General features: G+C 38.5%; 1 protein-coding gene across 5 annotated transcripts in view; it reads right to left on the bottom strand.

The window, feature by feature from the left end:
- The window catches only part of NPAS3 (neuronal PAS domain protein 3), an 865,816-nt gene that overhangs the window by 582,984 nt on the left and 266,289 nt on the right, over window positions 1-16,543 (bottom strand). For 4 of the 5 annotated variants that reach the window (XM_036451409.2, XM_045585289.1, XM_045585291.1 and 1 more), the window contains one exon: window positions 11,899-12,143. In XM_036451409.2, the coding sequence (XP_036307302.1) occupies window positions 11,899-12,143 (245 nt within the window). Of the gene's footprint in view, window positions 1-11,736; window positions 11,788-11,898; window positions 12,144-16,543 lie in introns of all 5 variants that reach the window. The other variant, XM_045585294.1, reaches the window with a different exon arrangement.

Genomic DNA, 16,543 nt, shown 5'->3' with positions numbered 1-16,543 from the left:
ACAATAAGTCAGACAGTGCCAATAACTAAACATGACTTTACATTTCATTTTTAGCAAATAGACAATGTGGAAAATAATGTACATCCATGGAAACCTTGTAAAATATTCAATTTAGTTGTGCTGGCCATTATAGTAAATAGATTATATGAACACACAGCTCTGAAGATGGTAAAGTAAATACTTGATCAGCCATACATTGTTATTGCTATACCTTTAAAACAAACACAAGATTTAACCTGTTATATTATAGTAGGGTGTTTCTCAACACAATGGGCTATAAAACTGTACTCAAGTCCTTTCCAGTTCTAATGCTCTTCCCAGGGACTGGCCGAACTACCATTGTTTCTGTACAACCCATAAGCTAAGATTTTTAAACATTTTTAAACAGTTAAAACTAACTCGTGAGAATATTCTGTGACATATCATAACTAGATTTAAGCATCTAAAAAAGTTTTATTGAAATACAGCCATATTCACACAGTTATGAAGTGTCCATGGCTGCTTTTAAGCAATAACAATAGACTGAGTAGTTGCAGCAGAGACTAATTGGCCCACACAGGCTAAATTATCTACTATCCGGTTCTTCACAGGAAAAGCTCGCTGACACCTGTTCTACAGTTCTGCATGCAGTCTTCGTCTTGGTTCACTAACTTCTCTTCTAGGCAGTCTTTGACCAGGGTCAGAAGAACAGACTTTTATTGAAGACAGGAGCTAGAACACCAGGGTGCACCTGTGCTTACCTGATTATTGATAGAACTAGGTAACTTATAAAGTGTTTAAGAAAACTTTACACAGACAGTTGAATCAATTTTCTTTCTCCCCTATCCTAATTGATATTGTAATTGTCAGTCAATCACATTTCTTTTTTTAAAAATATATTTTATTGATTTTTTTTGCCCCCCTCCCTCCCTCTAACACATCCCCTCCCTCCCCAGAGTTTTGTGTCCATTGGTTGTACTTATATGCATGTATACAAGTCCTTCAGTTGATCTATTATCTCCCCCAGATCCTCCTCCCCTCCCCGCTGTAATTTGACAATCTGCTTGTTGCTTTACTGTCTCTATATCTATCTTTTGTTTCATCAGTTTATAATTCTCTTTATTATCCACAAATGAGTGAGGTCATGTGGTGTTTCTCTTTCATTGATTGGCTTATTTCACTCAGCATGATGTTCTCCAATTCCATCCAGGTTGCTGCAAATGATGAGAATTCCTTCTTTTTTATGGCAGCATAGTATTCCATTGTGTAGATGTACCTTAGTTTTTGGATCCAATCATGCTGACGTACACTTAGGCTGTTTCCAAATTCTGGCTATTGTAGATTGTGCTGCTATGAACATAGGGGTGCATATATCCTTTCTGATTGGTATTTCTAGTTTCTTGGGATATATTCCTAGAAGTGGGATTACTGGGTCAAATGGGAGTTCCATTTTCAGTTTTTTGAGGAAACTCCACACTGTTCTCCACAGTGGTTGCACCAGTCTGCATTCCCACCAGCAGTGCACGAGGGTTCCTTTTTCTCCGCAACCTCGCCAACACTTGTCGTTTGTTGATTTGTTGATGTTGGCCATTCTGACAGGTGTGAGATGGTACCGCATTGTTGTTTTGATTTGCATCTCTCAGACAATTAGTGACTTTGAGCATGTGTTCATGTGCCTTTTGGCCTTCCTTCTGTCTTCTTTTGAAAATGTTCTATTTCAATCACATTTCTTAATCAACACAATCACCACATTGTCCTATGAGGACTCAACACTGACCAATTGGAAATGCAGGAAACTGAGACAGAACATGTTTCTGTTGGACAGATGTTTGTTTTCCTTCTGGTTCTGTCATTAAAGGAAAGTAGTGCTTTTTTCCAAAATAGCCTTGTTATTTTGGAAGAATTTTGTATTTATGGAATAGCTGCAAACTTTCTAAAATATTTTTCACCCACCTTACCCTAATGTTAGTATGTAGGCCTTTAAAAAATATATTATTGCTCTAGTGGCTCAGTGGCTAAAGCATTAGCTCATGGACTGAAGGTTCTGGGTTTGGCTCTGGTCAAGGGCATGTGCCTCGGTTTCAAGCTCCCTGACCAAGTGTGTGTGGGAGGCAATCAACTGATGTGTCCCTCTCACATCAATGTTTTTTTCTCTCTCCCCCTGACTCCTTCCACTCTCAAAAAAATCAATGAAAAAAAATATCCTTAGGTGAAGAGTAGGGGAAAAAAAAGCATTTAAAAAATGATTCTTTGTTGCATTATAAGACCTTTGCTTTTGAATAGCATAAAAATGTCTTCTTAGTTTGTATACAATGGCAACATTTGATCTAAAATGGTTTGGTCTGACACAGGAGCCATGTATAAGCACATACGTTGACATAACATGTAAATGGGAAAAGAGGATACTGATGAACAGCTGAGGACATATGCTGAACATGGAAATCTCCCTTTGTTATGGAGTGAAATGTGCTGAACTGGGATTCCAAAAGCCCTAATTTCAGTCCCAAGTCTGTTACTGACTTTGTGTCACTAAACTTTTCTCTATACCATTTTTCTCAGCATAATAGCAAGATGACCTGTAAGATCTTTAAACTGAAAATTCTGTCGACCTTCTTTCCTTGCCCAGGCTCTGACAGTCACAGACATATTATGGACCAGAGAGGATGTGAAAAGTTGTAGCAGTCAATCAGTATTCAAAGCCACATCAGTTTTACAGGTGGAGGTCGCCACATGTTTATTAAGGCACAGCTAAGACTTATGCACAGTATCTAGAAAGCTGTTTCTGAAAATTAAAGCCATAGAGCAATTTCAATCATATAAAGCAGCCAGAGGTGACTCCCTCTTTGCTGTGCCCATGAAATATTCTTATCTGCAGAGTGCTAAAACTATATGTTGTGCTTTGCCAGAGGTGCTGGGACTAACTGAAGCACGTTTAAGAATTCTAGCCCTGAAGTACAGAGCACATGCCCATGAAAGTCCTAAGTAAGTGAGTTAAATATAGTATAATGCAATACCACAGGAGGCCAGGACTAACATATTACATGATCAAGAACTGGTAGATGTCTTAAAATAAGTTGGATGTGAAACAGAATGTAAGCATGTTCCTTAAAATCCGTTGAGAGTAAAAGCAATATATGAATTTCTAAATTTAAATTGTGTCTGTATCATATATTTGGTATTTGACTTTTTAATTTAAAATTTCATTGTGTGATGTATTGTTTCCTCTCTTTTATAATGATTGCATATATAGAAATTTTGGTAATCAACAGATAAAAGCTTTTAAAAGAAGCAACTTTATCACATATTTTTGACTTAGCACAAGGAAGACAGGATAGAGGGCTAGTAAGTAAAAGAGAAGGAAAACAAATTAGTACAGATTAGGTAGAGTTAGAGCAAGCATGTCAAACGCAAAGGCTAACAAGGGCCAAATAAACAAGGTTTAAGTTTATGTGGACTACAAATATAAAAGCTTCCATTTTCATAGGAACATAGGTTTATTGCAATAGAGACATGCTGAATACTAAGGGCTGAAATATTATAAATGAGTAATCATTAACAAAAAATGATACAATATTTTAATAAAAATTAATATTTTTTCTTGAACATTAACTTACCAGACACTGAATAACTGCACAAGTTAATAAGCATAATGCAAATAAACCTATTTTTCTTGTTCTCCGAAAGCAAAATATTTCCTGTTGTGCACACCAAATAAGTCAGTACAAGACTAATGACATAACGATTGGCTGCTAAAATGTTCGGTGCTACTATTAGTGGAGAGAAATGGTGCGCCTGAGCATAAGGCACGTAAGGGAAATAATTGCAACATGATTATAGTAGTCATTAGCAAACGTTGTAGTTCAATATTAATAATTATTTATAAGAGGACATTGGAAAAATTAAGTTATGAATTTTATTAAATTTTTTTACATAATATTGGTATATTGCCTGGGCCACAAAAAATATTAATTGTGGGTCCGCATGCGGCCCATGGCATTGAGTTTGACTTGCTTGAGTTATAGCATGTGGCTTTTGAAATTATTAATCAATAGCATCAGGAAGTCCAATAGTCATAAGAGAGGCTAATCTGAGACAGGAAGTGTAAAATCCTTTCCTTTCTGAGGAATTGGGGTTCTGAATTAGAGACCAGAATCACTGACAAAACAGAAAATCTAAAGGAGGAAACTGACCAAATGACTGAACAGCAGGCTGCGTGGGGTAACCAGGCTGGCGGGGAGTAGGGGCGGGAGGGGCGGGGCTGAGGGGCAACCAGGCCAGTAGGTTAGGCAGTTGGGGGTGACCAGACTAGCACGGAGGGGAATGTTGGGGGTGAGCAGGCTGGCAGGGGGGCAATTAGGGGTGATTAGGCTGTCAGTGAGGGGCAACTAGGGGAGCGGGGTGGGCAGTTGGGGGTGACCAGGCCAGCATGGAGGGGCAGTTAGGGGAGATCAGGCCAGCACGCAGAGGCAGTGAGGGGTGATCTGGCTGGTGGAGGGGGCAGTTAGGGGCGATCAGCCTGGTCGCCGCCAACTTCCCCCTCCCCCCGCCCCCACCCTGCTAGCCTGGTCACCCCAACTGTCCATCCTGCTGGCCTGGTTGCCCCTCAGCCTTCCACCACTCTGCCAGCCTGGTCAACCCATGAGCCTACTGTTCAGACATTTAGTCAGCACTCACTAACCCCCTGCTGGCCTGGTCAAAGGCAGCCATCTTCTGAGGGCATGAGAGTTAATTTGATATTATCTCTTTATTATATAGGATGGTTTCACACTATTCCCACCATTTGTCTTCATTTTATTTTTACTCCTTTCTTCTTCCTAGCCTGTGACTTAGACCAATCCTTAGCTCTCATCAGCCTCAGCTCTGCTAATGCAACCCCAAGATACAATCCATTCTTATACAATTAAACTTAAAAACATGATTAAATACTTCTTTCCTTGGGTACCGCACATGGAAATATAAACATGTATAATATGACTCAGGTGGTTCCCTCCAATAGCTCCTAATCTAAGTATAGAAATGGGTATATGAAAATAATTATGAACTCATAATAAAGCAATATAAGATTTATTATTAATCTATAGAAAAAAATGACTAATATTTTTGGGAAGAAGAAAAGATCTACATGAGAATATTATATCTGAGTTGGTTTTTAAATGATGAACAGGAGTTCAGCAAACCTGAGAGAAGGAAAAGGGCTGATGATGGCATGGACTAAGGCATAAATGTTTGGTGAGGTGTTCACTCTTGCCAGTAGAAAAGATGATGACAGGGGAGAAAAGAACAAATTGATAAATCCTGATATAGGATGCAAAAGTATACACAGGCACCTCTTGTCCTATTTCCACAAAAATTTTCATAAGAAATGTTATGGGTGTTTTGGAAGGATCAATTCATATATGAAAGTATCTGAACATCAGAGGGACATCACAAAAAGTCACTAACTTCTCTGCACCCACAGAAGGGCAACCCGAAGGTCATGGTTGTGAGTGATGGCATTCACTGAGCCCCACAGATAGGAGCTGACACTAACAGTACACAGAGCTTATGAGACATGCTCACAGAAAACAGCAGAGGGTTACAGGTGGCAACAAAGCATGTTGTTTTGTGCGTGGGACACTGAGAAGACTCAGTGAGGACTGAGCAGATGCCCTCCAAGGGAAGAGTATGATCCTCTTCAGAGCAGGTCACCAGAGGCCTGGGTGTAATTGTGCAAGAATAGCACTGTGTCCAACATGGAAAGGCACTGGAAGAGGGTGAACATCGGGGGTGTGCTCCACCATGGTAATTACAGTCATGCCAACGTTCCCCTGACAGCCACACCAGAGAGGGTCACAAAGGGCAGTGCATTCTTGGAATTCATTTGAATCCAAGTATAACAAATTCTACTTGTGTAAAATTTTCCATTTTATAGGAAGAGAGAGAGAGAGAGAGAGAGAGAGAGAGAGAGAGAGAGAGAGAGAGAGAGAGAGAGAGAGGAGAGAGAGAGAGAGAGAGAGAGGGGAGAGAGAGAGAGAGAGAGAGAGAGAGAGAGAGAGAGAGAGAGAGAGAGAGAGAGAGAGAGAGAGAGAGAGAGAGAGAGAGAAAGAGAAGAAGGAGGAGGAGGAGAAGGAGGAGGAGGAGAAGGAGGAATGATGGAAGGTGAAGGGGAGGAGACTAAGAGGGAAGGGGATGGGAAAGAGGTGGAGGAGAGGGAGGGGAGGGAGAGGAGGGAAAGGAAGAGGGGAAAGAGGGAAAGGCTAAGGGGAAAAAGGTGGAGGGGGATTTTCAAACCAAATATCATTCAATGCTTACAGCATTAAAGTTTAATATATTCCTCCTTTTTATCTGTGGTTTTTTTGGTTTTTGTTTGTTTGTTTATTTTTGTTTTGCACCCTACTCTTAGACCTCTGCCATCATCATGGAAAGTGCTTTTCCCAAATATCTGGCTGCTCCTTGACATGGGGCAGACCTGAGCTAAACTCTCAGCAAGGAGTCAAGCTCAGCCAGACTGTTGTAAGAAGTAGAACCATCCAGGTCTTCCCAGTTTAGAGTTGCCAAGCCACAGAAGAACTTAGCTATAAGAGGAGTAAAAGCTCTGTGGCATGCTACTAAGATGTGGAAACTGCTTGCTGCCCTGGCTGGGGAGTCACATGCTCTCAGCCATCATTCTCATAGGTGTCCTTTCCTTGAGTCAGTGCTTGGAGTCAAGATAATCCTGGATGCTCAATAGTGCCCAATGCACTGACCGCCATGGGGACCCATCAAACTGTCAGTGGCATGTAGCAAGAAGCCAGCAATGCTTTCTAGAATTCTTCATGCTGAAGGTGGACTATAGTATCCCTTTGTAGATATCAAAGGTTTTGTTGATAAAAGGAGAAACTTCACAGAATTAGTCTCAGACACTTACTCTGCCACCCTTAAGAACCACAGTTGTCAGAAAAGCCCTTCCGGCCCTTGTCAGAAATGATGATCCTACGGAAGAAGTGTGGTGCTGTGAGCACTGCTTGTTCAAACATAATGTACAGTAAAAGTAAATGGTACGTTCTTAAATGAACTTCTTCCAGAAGTCATAACTTCACTAGAAAGATCTAAAGAAACCTTCCTTGTAAGGAAACCTAAAAAAAAAAGGCAGTTGTATTACATCAGATTTCCATAGATGGTAACACCCGGCACTGGCCTCCCAAACAAACAGAAAGGATTGCTGGCAGCTCAGATTTTTGGATTCTTTCATTCCCATTTGGAGCTACCACTGACTTTGGATGGAGGCAAACGGAACTGGAGACGAGAGCAGAGAGTCAGGCCCTGCGTGTATGTGTGCTGAGAATGACAGCGTAAGAATAGGAAGCAAGCAAGAAGCAAGTCTCCACCTCCTGCCCTACCCTCCTCGCCCTACAGGGAGCCAAGGGTTCATGGGAGTTCTACCATTTGTCTGCATAACAACAACAAATAAAGAATCGCACAAGCTGGCATACATGCCATGTCCTGAGTCTAAGACCTTCATTTCACACTTTCTTTCTTAAAAAACAAACAAACAACTCTTTATTGTTGCAAGTATTACATATGCACCCTTCCCCTGCACTGACACCTTCTATCCTGCCCCTTCCCCCACCCCAGGCCTTTACCACACTATTGTCTGTGTGCATGGGTTAGCATATATGCATACAAGTTCTTTGGTTAATCTCTTCCTACCACCCACCCAGACCAGCCTTCTCTCTGAGATAATAAGGAATATGACACTTGCTCTCAAACACGAATGTCACCTGGCAGACATAAATACACACAGTAAAAACCCATAACAGAAGCGGGAAGACCTTGGAGGTTGCTGAGACCAAGAAGATCTCCAACGTGGCTAGTCTTGGAATCTCTACCTTCGATGGAAGCAGAGCCGAGGCATTTTTTTTTTAAATGCTACCTAAGTTTGGGACAACCATTACAGTAATTTAGTGTTATTCTGAAAGATGTCTTATACTCACTCTATTATACATGAATATTTTTAAGGAATCCGTTAAAAACCATTGCTTAAGTAACAGTCTAGTCTTTGGCTAAGGAGAGATCATGTGTTGCTTACATAAAAACTACACGAAAATCTACCCGTTAATTCAAAACGCATGCCTGAAAATAGGGAAGAGAAATCCCACGGAAATAGTAATGCTCTTTCCTAAAGCGCTTAGGTGATTTTAAGCACCACCTATCTTGCATATTTTTCAACTGTTTCCTTCCAAAAACTAAAAATGTCTTGTATTTTACAGACTGTATGTTAGCATTGTTGCCTGCCACACACATAGGCAAATTGTTCAAAAGCTTCGATGTTTAAATTAAAATAAATCGCATGCCTAGAGTGGTAAATGTTCCTGGGTTGATAAAGAGTGGCAGCCGATAGACTCCCAAAATTGACTGAAGTCTGTGATATTAGAAAGACGAAAAATTTATCTAGTTTTAGCAAATGTCAAATCAGCAGCTATTGCTTTTAAGATTAATAAAAGATATAATGGCTTCCAGATAGCCTCTAAATAGAGATTACTATGAATGGGGAAGTGATTTACCAACAGTCACCACAATGAGATTTCTTTAAAGGTTACAATCATCAGTTATTTAGTGGAAACACTGCTGAGAACGCCTGGTCATTTCTTGAATAATGCATTATATTCTTTGTAGATTTGATCTGTATTATAGCAATACAGATATTTCTAAAATAATGGAAAAAACTATCTGTTACCTTCCAATTGCTTAACATATCATTTCCACGAAGTAATTGACTCGGGACATATTACACACTGTCACCGGGGTGTTCTTTCTGCAGGCATAACTTGTAAATAATCTGCACACAATGGGCACCACCAAACAAACTCATCAACTTTTATGGACGTTTAAGAAAAGATGAGATGAATGCAGGGCAGAGTGAAGGACCTTTCTGAAGCAGTAAATTAAAATGATTAAAGTTCTATATAGTGGGTGTGACAAATTTACATTTAAGCTCTGCCGTTTAATTATTAACACGAATAACTCATAATTTTTTTTTAATGGTGCCTACATTGTGTAAGTCCTTCTCATCTAAACTTCCAAATGCCTTTAGGTTTACTCAAGAGACTGCTTGGAGAAGCACAAAGTATGATGTGTATTGCTTTATTGTTGGAGTATGAACTGCACTTCCCAGGATGCTACAGGCTATTTATATAAGCTTGTGTATCCATATAAACTTCTTCAAGGGCACAGCATAGAAGACCTTAATAAATTAAAAGGAGTTTCTTTGATGTTGTTCCATGAATGTTTGATCAGTATGAGTAGCAGGTTTGCATTAAAGAACTGGAGTAAAGCAATAAAGTGTACATATTCTGTGTAGCAGAACCAGTTTACAGAGAGTGCCTCTTGCATTTTGCCTTCCTCCCAACTTCTGAGAATCAGGGTAAATACTAGGGAGTCACTATGCTTACAACTACAGTTTTAGCCTCTCACCGGTTTACTAATAGTGGGAACAACATGTTACAACTTGGGTTCTCTGCCGAAATCCGATGGAAAGTTTACAATAATAAAATCTGTGATCTTCTTCCAGGCCCCTAAACACCCATCCCAGCCTCCCTGTTTCTCTCACTGACATCGTCATGTCCTTCCAGACTGCAACCCGTGAGAGCAGAGACCATGTCTGCTTTTTTTTTTTCCTTTTTTTTTTTCCCTTTCCCATCTTTATCATAATAAGTAGTGAGAGTGTTGAGTTGATTGAAGGCCACAAAGCCCAAATGAATTAGTCACACTCTGAAACCGAGAGAATTCTCACCTGGAATTTTTGAAGATGGTGATCCAAATTAAGTATCTTTGGAAATGAATGTGATGTCATAAAGAGCACTTAAGACAGAAAAGCAAAATAAATAAATAAATAGATAGATAGATAGATAGATAGATAGGTAGGTAGATAAATAAATAAATAAATAAAGTGGAATTCTAGTTTTAAATCTGTGAACACTTAACTGTAAACCCTTTCTAAAATGAAGGCATAGTTCTTTGTGCTCTCTAATTCTGTATCTCTAAAAGGCATGATTCCAAGAGTAAGCAGGGCTATCACAAAATAGAAGAATGGGCAGACAAGGGAACCATTAGATTTTTCTACTTTGGTAGCTACTCCTACCACAAAAAAACCTATAAACTACAAACTACTTGAAAGAAAAAATGGAAATAAAGGAAAAGATGATTATCCTAAATACAATAACTTAATATAAGTCCAGTCCCTCAAGCAACATATTTAAAATTTAATAATAACATTTTGTACATTGTGTGATTTATAAGCTTTTGCACTTATCCTTCCATCTTGCATGATTTGGAATAAACATGAAGACAGCCTTCTGAATAAGCTCTTCTGTATATAATAAATACTTATCGGGATTATATTCCTGTCTTTAGCTTGGGAAAATTCCCTACTACTTTAGCCTCTGGAACATGGACTGTTGTGTGGCCAAGTTGACATCTACATTCTTAGGTCAGAGGGCTGTGAAAGGACAGCATAGATGTGCCTTGGCTTGTTTGTTCTCTGCTGTCTTAAACTCACATCTCGCCCTTGCAAGCTACTGTGTCATATGTCCTTCTCAAGCTTTGAATGTCAGTCAGCCTAGAGCCAGAGTCTGGGAACTATAGCTGTGAGCCCATCTGGTGGCAGCTGCCTGCTTTGTAGGCACAGTTTCATAGCACACAGTCACACCCTGTTGTCTATGGCTGAATGCATGCTGCAATGGCAGAGTTGATATAATCCCCAGAATCTACAGAAAAATATGTACTATGGGGCCTTTACAGAACATGTGTGCCAATCCCTGCTCTAGAGGAAAACAACATGTTGTAACTTAAACTCTAATTTTCCTTCCCTCCTAAACATACGAAACACAAACCCTAAGTGCCGATGGCAGAGAGGAACGGACTGACACATGCACATGCACAAAGATGATCACACCTCTGAGCACAGGACTGTAAAGAGCACTGCTTTGACCTCTCATTTTAATGTAAGTCCTCTAAGGGTTACAGCTCCCCACTACCCCTTTCCTACAACAGCCAAGAATACGGGCTTTCTCCAAAGTAGCTGTCGAGGTGTCACCACTAATAAAGAACTCACTCCTCCCTGAGCAAAGGTTGCCTGAAATTCTGCCAATGTCCATTTTATCCCACACTCGGCAAGGGGCTAGAAACTAGGTTAGGCACAAGAAACCTGGAGATCCCTAAAGTCCTATGTTTTGAATGACACACCCTTAAAGTTGGAAAAATCAATGACCAACACCACATGTACACTGAAAACATACGCATACATACTAAAATGCTAGAAATATATACATTTTTTTAGGAATCACAGGAGCACACAAGAAATACCTCTCTTAATTTCTAGAGTGAAGAAGGCCTAAAATTTTAAAGTAATGATTTACATTTAACTGAGGACAAGTACATGTTTATATTTGCAACTTCTAGGCAATATGTTTGGAGACTTGAAACATTAATGCATGGCTTCATTTTTTTATTAATCAATAAAATCATTGCTAAAAATGCCTGCTACAGTTAGACTCTGTTTCCTTCTTTGTTTTGGTGACAAAAGACAGAAAAAATTAGCTCTACCCTTTAGCAATATTCTCATACTCTACCCATCAATAAAAATTTGCATGTATTAACATAACTTAAATTAAACCCAGGAAGCACTTTAATGTAAGTCATTTCATTCCCATTTCTCCAAAACCTTATATAAAGTGAACGAATACTTTAGGCTGACAACTTTTTTGAAAAGAAAATAGAAATAGAAGAGGTTCATTTCACCTTCACATGGTGTCTTTCTCATGCAGAGTTCAGATTTCCACATTTGTATCCCTTTAAAGGATTTGATATGCAGAAAAAGAAGAAAGGATGATGGTAAACATTTCATCTTAAAGACAGCTACAGAACACCATAAGCCACAATGACCAGAGGCTTCCAACTTACCTTTCACGGATGTGTTTGGGGGTGGGCCTTCCATTCGCAAGTTCCATGGAGGGTCCCCCTGGTTAGCAAAGTCCCTCATTTTCAGATAGCTAATTGTAAGTCGGATGATGGATGCCTTGTCCAGCTGGCTCGTGATGGCTGCAGGAAGAGGCAATAACTTGGCCAATTCATAGAACTCAAAATTTTCTTTTCCCCGGCGGGAGCGTGCAGCATCTCGGGATTTCTCCTTTCTCAATGCTTGTAAGCTGAAATCAAAGAAGTAACAAAGTATTGTTTAGAACATATGATTTTCTCATTAGATAGAAACTACTTTTATTTACTTCCCCTTTCCCAAAAAGGGTACAAAAATCTTCTTAAAAATCCCATGGATCTTGGTAAAATACATTCCAGACAATGTCCACAAATAACATAAATTCTACCTCTGGACTTATAGGCCATGAACTCAAGTGCAATGAGTAAAAGTCATTTGCTTGGTAGGATTTTCCCCCTCAATTGACCATGGATTAACATACATTCCTTATTTCTGAAACATGCAATTTACAGGTGGTACTTGATCTTTTCAGCTATAAGCAATGTAAAGAGTGGGCTTGTAGATATCTATTCTCAGATATTTATCATATCTATTCTCAAGATTGGCTTTGTCCATTTAACTATTATTCTGATGGGATTATAAGCCACCAAAAGGATGCATTTAAAAAATTATTTCAGTTATCATCTCTGAGGAAAAAGAAAAATACAAACACAATTCACAGAATCAACCAATAAAAATATTAATGTTCTTCCAGCACTCATTACCAATCAAGACCTCAGTCAGATAAAGAAAACATCCTATTAAAGATGAAGATTTCCATGTAACTTTATAAATGTGCTGTTATTAGTTGATAAGAGAATACTTTTATTATCTTATCAATTGATATACACTAATTAATGGATAGATTCCCTAAATTACTAGAGGATGAAACACATTGCCCAGAAAAGTCAAATTTTGTGATAATATAAATTTAATATTGAAAGACATAAATCCCTGTCTGGGTTATTAAAATTTATAAACATTATAGACATATTACTTCACAGAAGAGGCAACAGGTGAGATCCAGCATTTTTCTTTAACTATTCATGTGCATTTCTGTTTGAAGTTTGCTCACATTGCTGAGGGCAGAACCTGGCACCACTGAAGTTGCCTCTGAGCATCTGACGAGAGAATTCCACCTACTCTGAATTGCTCTGATTTGTGTCTGACAAGAAATAAACTCAAAATCATACACTGGTGATAGGTAATTGGGCAATATTTATAGTATCCAGATACTATTAAAATCACTTCTAGGTATCCATTTTATTGAACTCTGAAGACATTTTAAATCTTTGAGTCTAGCATGCTGGCTTCCCATTATAAAATAGTAGAATTAGAAACAAGGAAGGGAGACCAGAGGAATAAGTCAAAGTGAGTTTATTAGTAGAATATGGATAATAATATTCCAGGTCACACTAGTGTATACCTGATATTGTTCCTGGTGCAAACATTGTATCCAGGGTAGACACTCAATCTTATTAAATATCTATGTAATTTAAATAATGCCATTATGTTCTAGTTTAATGTCCCAAATTATTTCATGTTTTCTCTATTAAAATATTCTGAATTAGCTAACTACTATATTTATCTGAACTGGACAAGTTACTGCTATCATTCTCAGTCTCAGCAGTCTTAAGTGACAAACCTTTGTCTCTTCATATCTCAGGTGGTAACTCAGGCAGAAACATCCCTAATTTACAAGGAAAAGACTTGTTATGCCACTTATATCCCAATATCTTAGCTGGCCTCCATTCAATGCTATAAATGACCAATTGTTTTGAAAATCTATAATAATAAAAGCATGATATACTAATTAGACTAGATATCCTTCTGGATGACCTTTCAAACAAAGCTGGGGCTGCAGCCACAGGATCCAGGCTGCCGCCAGGGCTGCAGCCTACTCTTGCATAAGTTTTGTGCATTGAGCCTCTAGTTATGTAATAAAGTGAGAGGAGCCTTAAAATATGACCAAGTATAAACCTAACTGAGATCCAGGTTAACCTCTTAAGATTAAAGAATGACACATTTCCCTCTCTATCTATAATACAAGCAATCTACCTAACACCATTTAAGTCACCTGTGCAAAAACAAACAAACAAAAAAACCCAAAAACAAACAAAAAAATACCTCTCTTTTCACCTGTTTCCCTACCGCTTATGTAGTGCAATGGTTCAAGTTCAGTGCTCTGTTCTCTTTATATTATTGTAATTGAATATTCTTCCAGAAGGTGGACTGAACTCACAACTTTTGTTTTAGTCCAATAAGTGACTATGATGGAGCTCTGGAAAAGCTGTTGCAAACTCAAGGGCTCCCAGGGTTAAGGCAGGGGACGGCGATAAGTGAAGAGGCCTGGAGCATGGCAGTGCAGGCAAAGACTTTATGAATCTTAAATCCCTTTCGCTCACACACATTCAGCTATCTACAGCTTTGGTGGCAGGCAGACCTGGTGTTGCCAGAGTTCTGGTTTTTCTATTTCTAAAGAACAAAAACTAAACTTTTACATGGCATTTCAAATTTTATGTCATGTTTTAATTTTGTGTTAGCTAGTGAAAGTTCTAAAAATTACACAAGCCCATTAAAATATGCCATTTGGTCAACAATGGAGCAGGGATGCATTTTTATAATTGGCTAATAATTTGGGAGACTATTTTTGAAGGTAGTTTTAGTGGATGATATATATGATTTTCCTTTAGACATGTCACTCAAATGATCACAAAGAAACGCATTTGTTATCTAATTTAATATTACTAATCTATTCATGTTAGGAATATCTCTATTCACCCAAAGCAACGAGAGGATTAGACAATTTTCTGAAATTGATATTAATGCATGAGCTCATCAATAAACTAAAGAAAAAAATAAGCCTATGGGGAGGAAAGCCCAAGATGACAGAAAGCAACCCAATGGGCTCCAAAGCCTAGCAGAGGGGAATGGGAATATGTGGACACCAATGCCTTTTGGCATTCTGCTCCATACTGCCCTGACACCTGACTGTTCTAACCCAGCACTGAGCACAACGTATTCTCTGTGTTCCTACTCCACATTCTGTTGTTTTTCTGTCCCCTCCCCACCTTTTTTACTCTAGCACACACTGTTACCCCACTGGAGTAATCTTCTTGGCCATAATCTCAATAACAAAGGGTTTCCATGACTCCCACATCACATCATTAAGCAGACACCATAGTTCAGAAGACTTTCAGAATGATAGCACTGTGTAATAAGTAGTAATTGGTTTTGAGGGCAATGGCAATAAAATACAGTCAAAGGATTATAGAGGTTACAGAGATGCTGACAAAAATAGATGAAGCTAAGGACCTGAAGACAACAACACAGATTGAAGATTAATCTTTTGTCTGCTTTTGTGAAGTAGAGCCTACTTATAAGCAATTCTTAAATTGATTTAAGGACTACATTAAAACCTAAAATAAACTTTGTATTTATACATTCTGTTCTAAACAAACAAAAAAATATTCATAGAATACTAAAGAAAAGATGGCTTATTTGTACATGAGCAAAATGTTTGAACTCTGCCATTTATAATATGATTATGTTTCAGAGTGACAGTAAGTACTCCCTGGGCCCAAACTCCCTACTGCTGATGCTCTTCCCCTCAGGCTCTGAGAGCAGGAAGAAGAGGAGACCACCTTATCCATCAGCAAATAAAAGAAATAAAAGTGCCAGCACTCTTCGTTGAGGACATTACCAGCACTACCATCAACTAAAAACCAAAAAATCAACAGCTACTTCAAAAGGGAGACATATACATATAGATGTGTAGAGATAGAGATAAATGAAAGTTGGAAGTTCTATATGAAGTTGTATGTATATTTGTATATTTGTAAATGATTTTCAGATTATCCTTAGGGACCCCATCTGCCCAACCAAAAAAGTAATGATCTAGTATCTTGAATTTCCTCTAAGCCTTATTAAGTTAAAATTTCCCCCTCTTCTTGTCATTGATGTTGCCAGAATTCATTTATCATAAACATGTATGTCCAGTTTCAATAATATTATTTAACCTATGTTTCTTCTCAATACCTTGGAATAATTTTTATAAGTTTCTAAAGTTATACCTTATGCACAGATAACAAGAAATCAAAAATTTTACTAGTATTAACAGTGCACATTAAATGAAAAGTTTTGTTGTGGTTTTTTTTTTTTTAAATCCTTTTGTGACTCTTAAATCCCTTTGGCAAGTTGTGAATTTTGTGCAAAGACTCCTAGTGAAGGAGTTAAAGACATATGTTGGCCATTTGCTGCCATTACAATTATTCTAACTCACAAAGTTGAGCCTTAATTTTATCATTTTATAAAATGAGAATGACAAGTAGGGCATTTTTTTTGGTAAATCCCCTGAGAGTTAACTATAAAATAGTAAACTTCTTGGGCAGTTCTAGATTTTAACAATTAAGATAGTTTATGAACTCTAAATGTGGTAGAGTCCACGTTAGAACTTCACAACAGAAAATTTTAAGGAATTGGAAAGGCTCAGAAATGTCCAAATTGAAGTCAACCCATCCTCAGACTTGGACCACAGCCAGATTGTGGACCTTCACATCACCAAGCAGTTACTCG

The sequence above is a fragment of the Pipistrellus kuhlii genome, unplaced genomic scaffold (genome assembly GCF_014108245.1).
Source record: "Pipistrellus kuhlii isolate mPipKuh1 unplaced genomic scaffold, mPipKuh1.p scaffold_m20_p_1, whole genome shotgun sequence".
Taxonomy (NCBI): Eukaryota; Metazoa; Chordata; class Mammalia; order Chiroptera; family Vespertilionidae; genus Pipistrellus; species Pipistrellus kuhlii.
The sequence above is the reverse complement of the archived record's forward strand: the minus strand, read 5'-3'. Positions and strand labels throughout refer to the sequence as shown.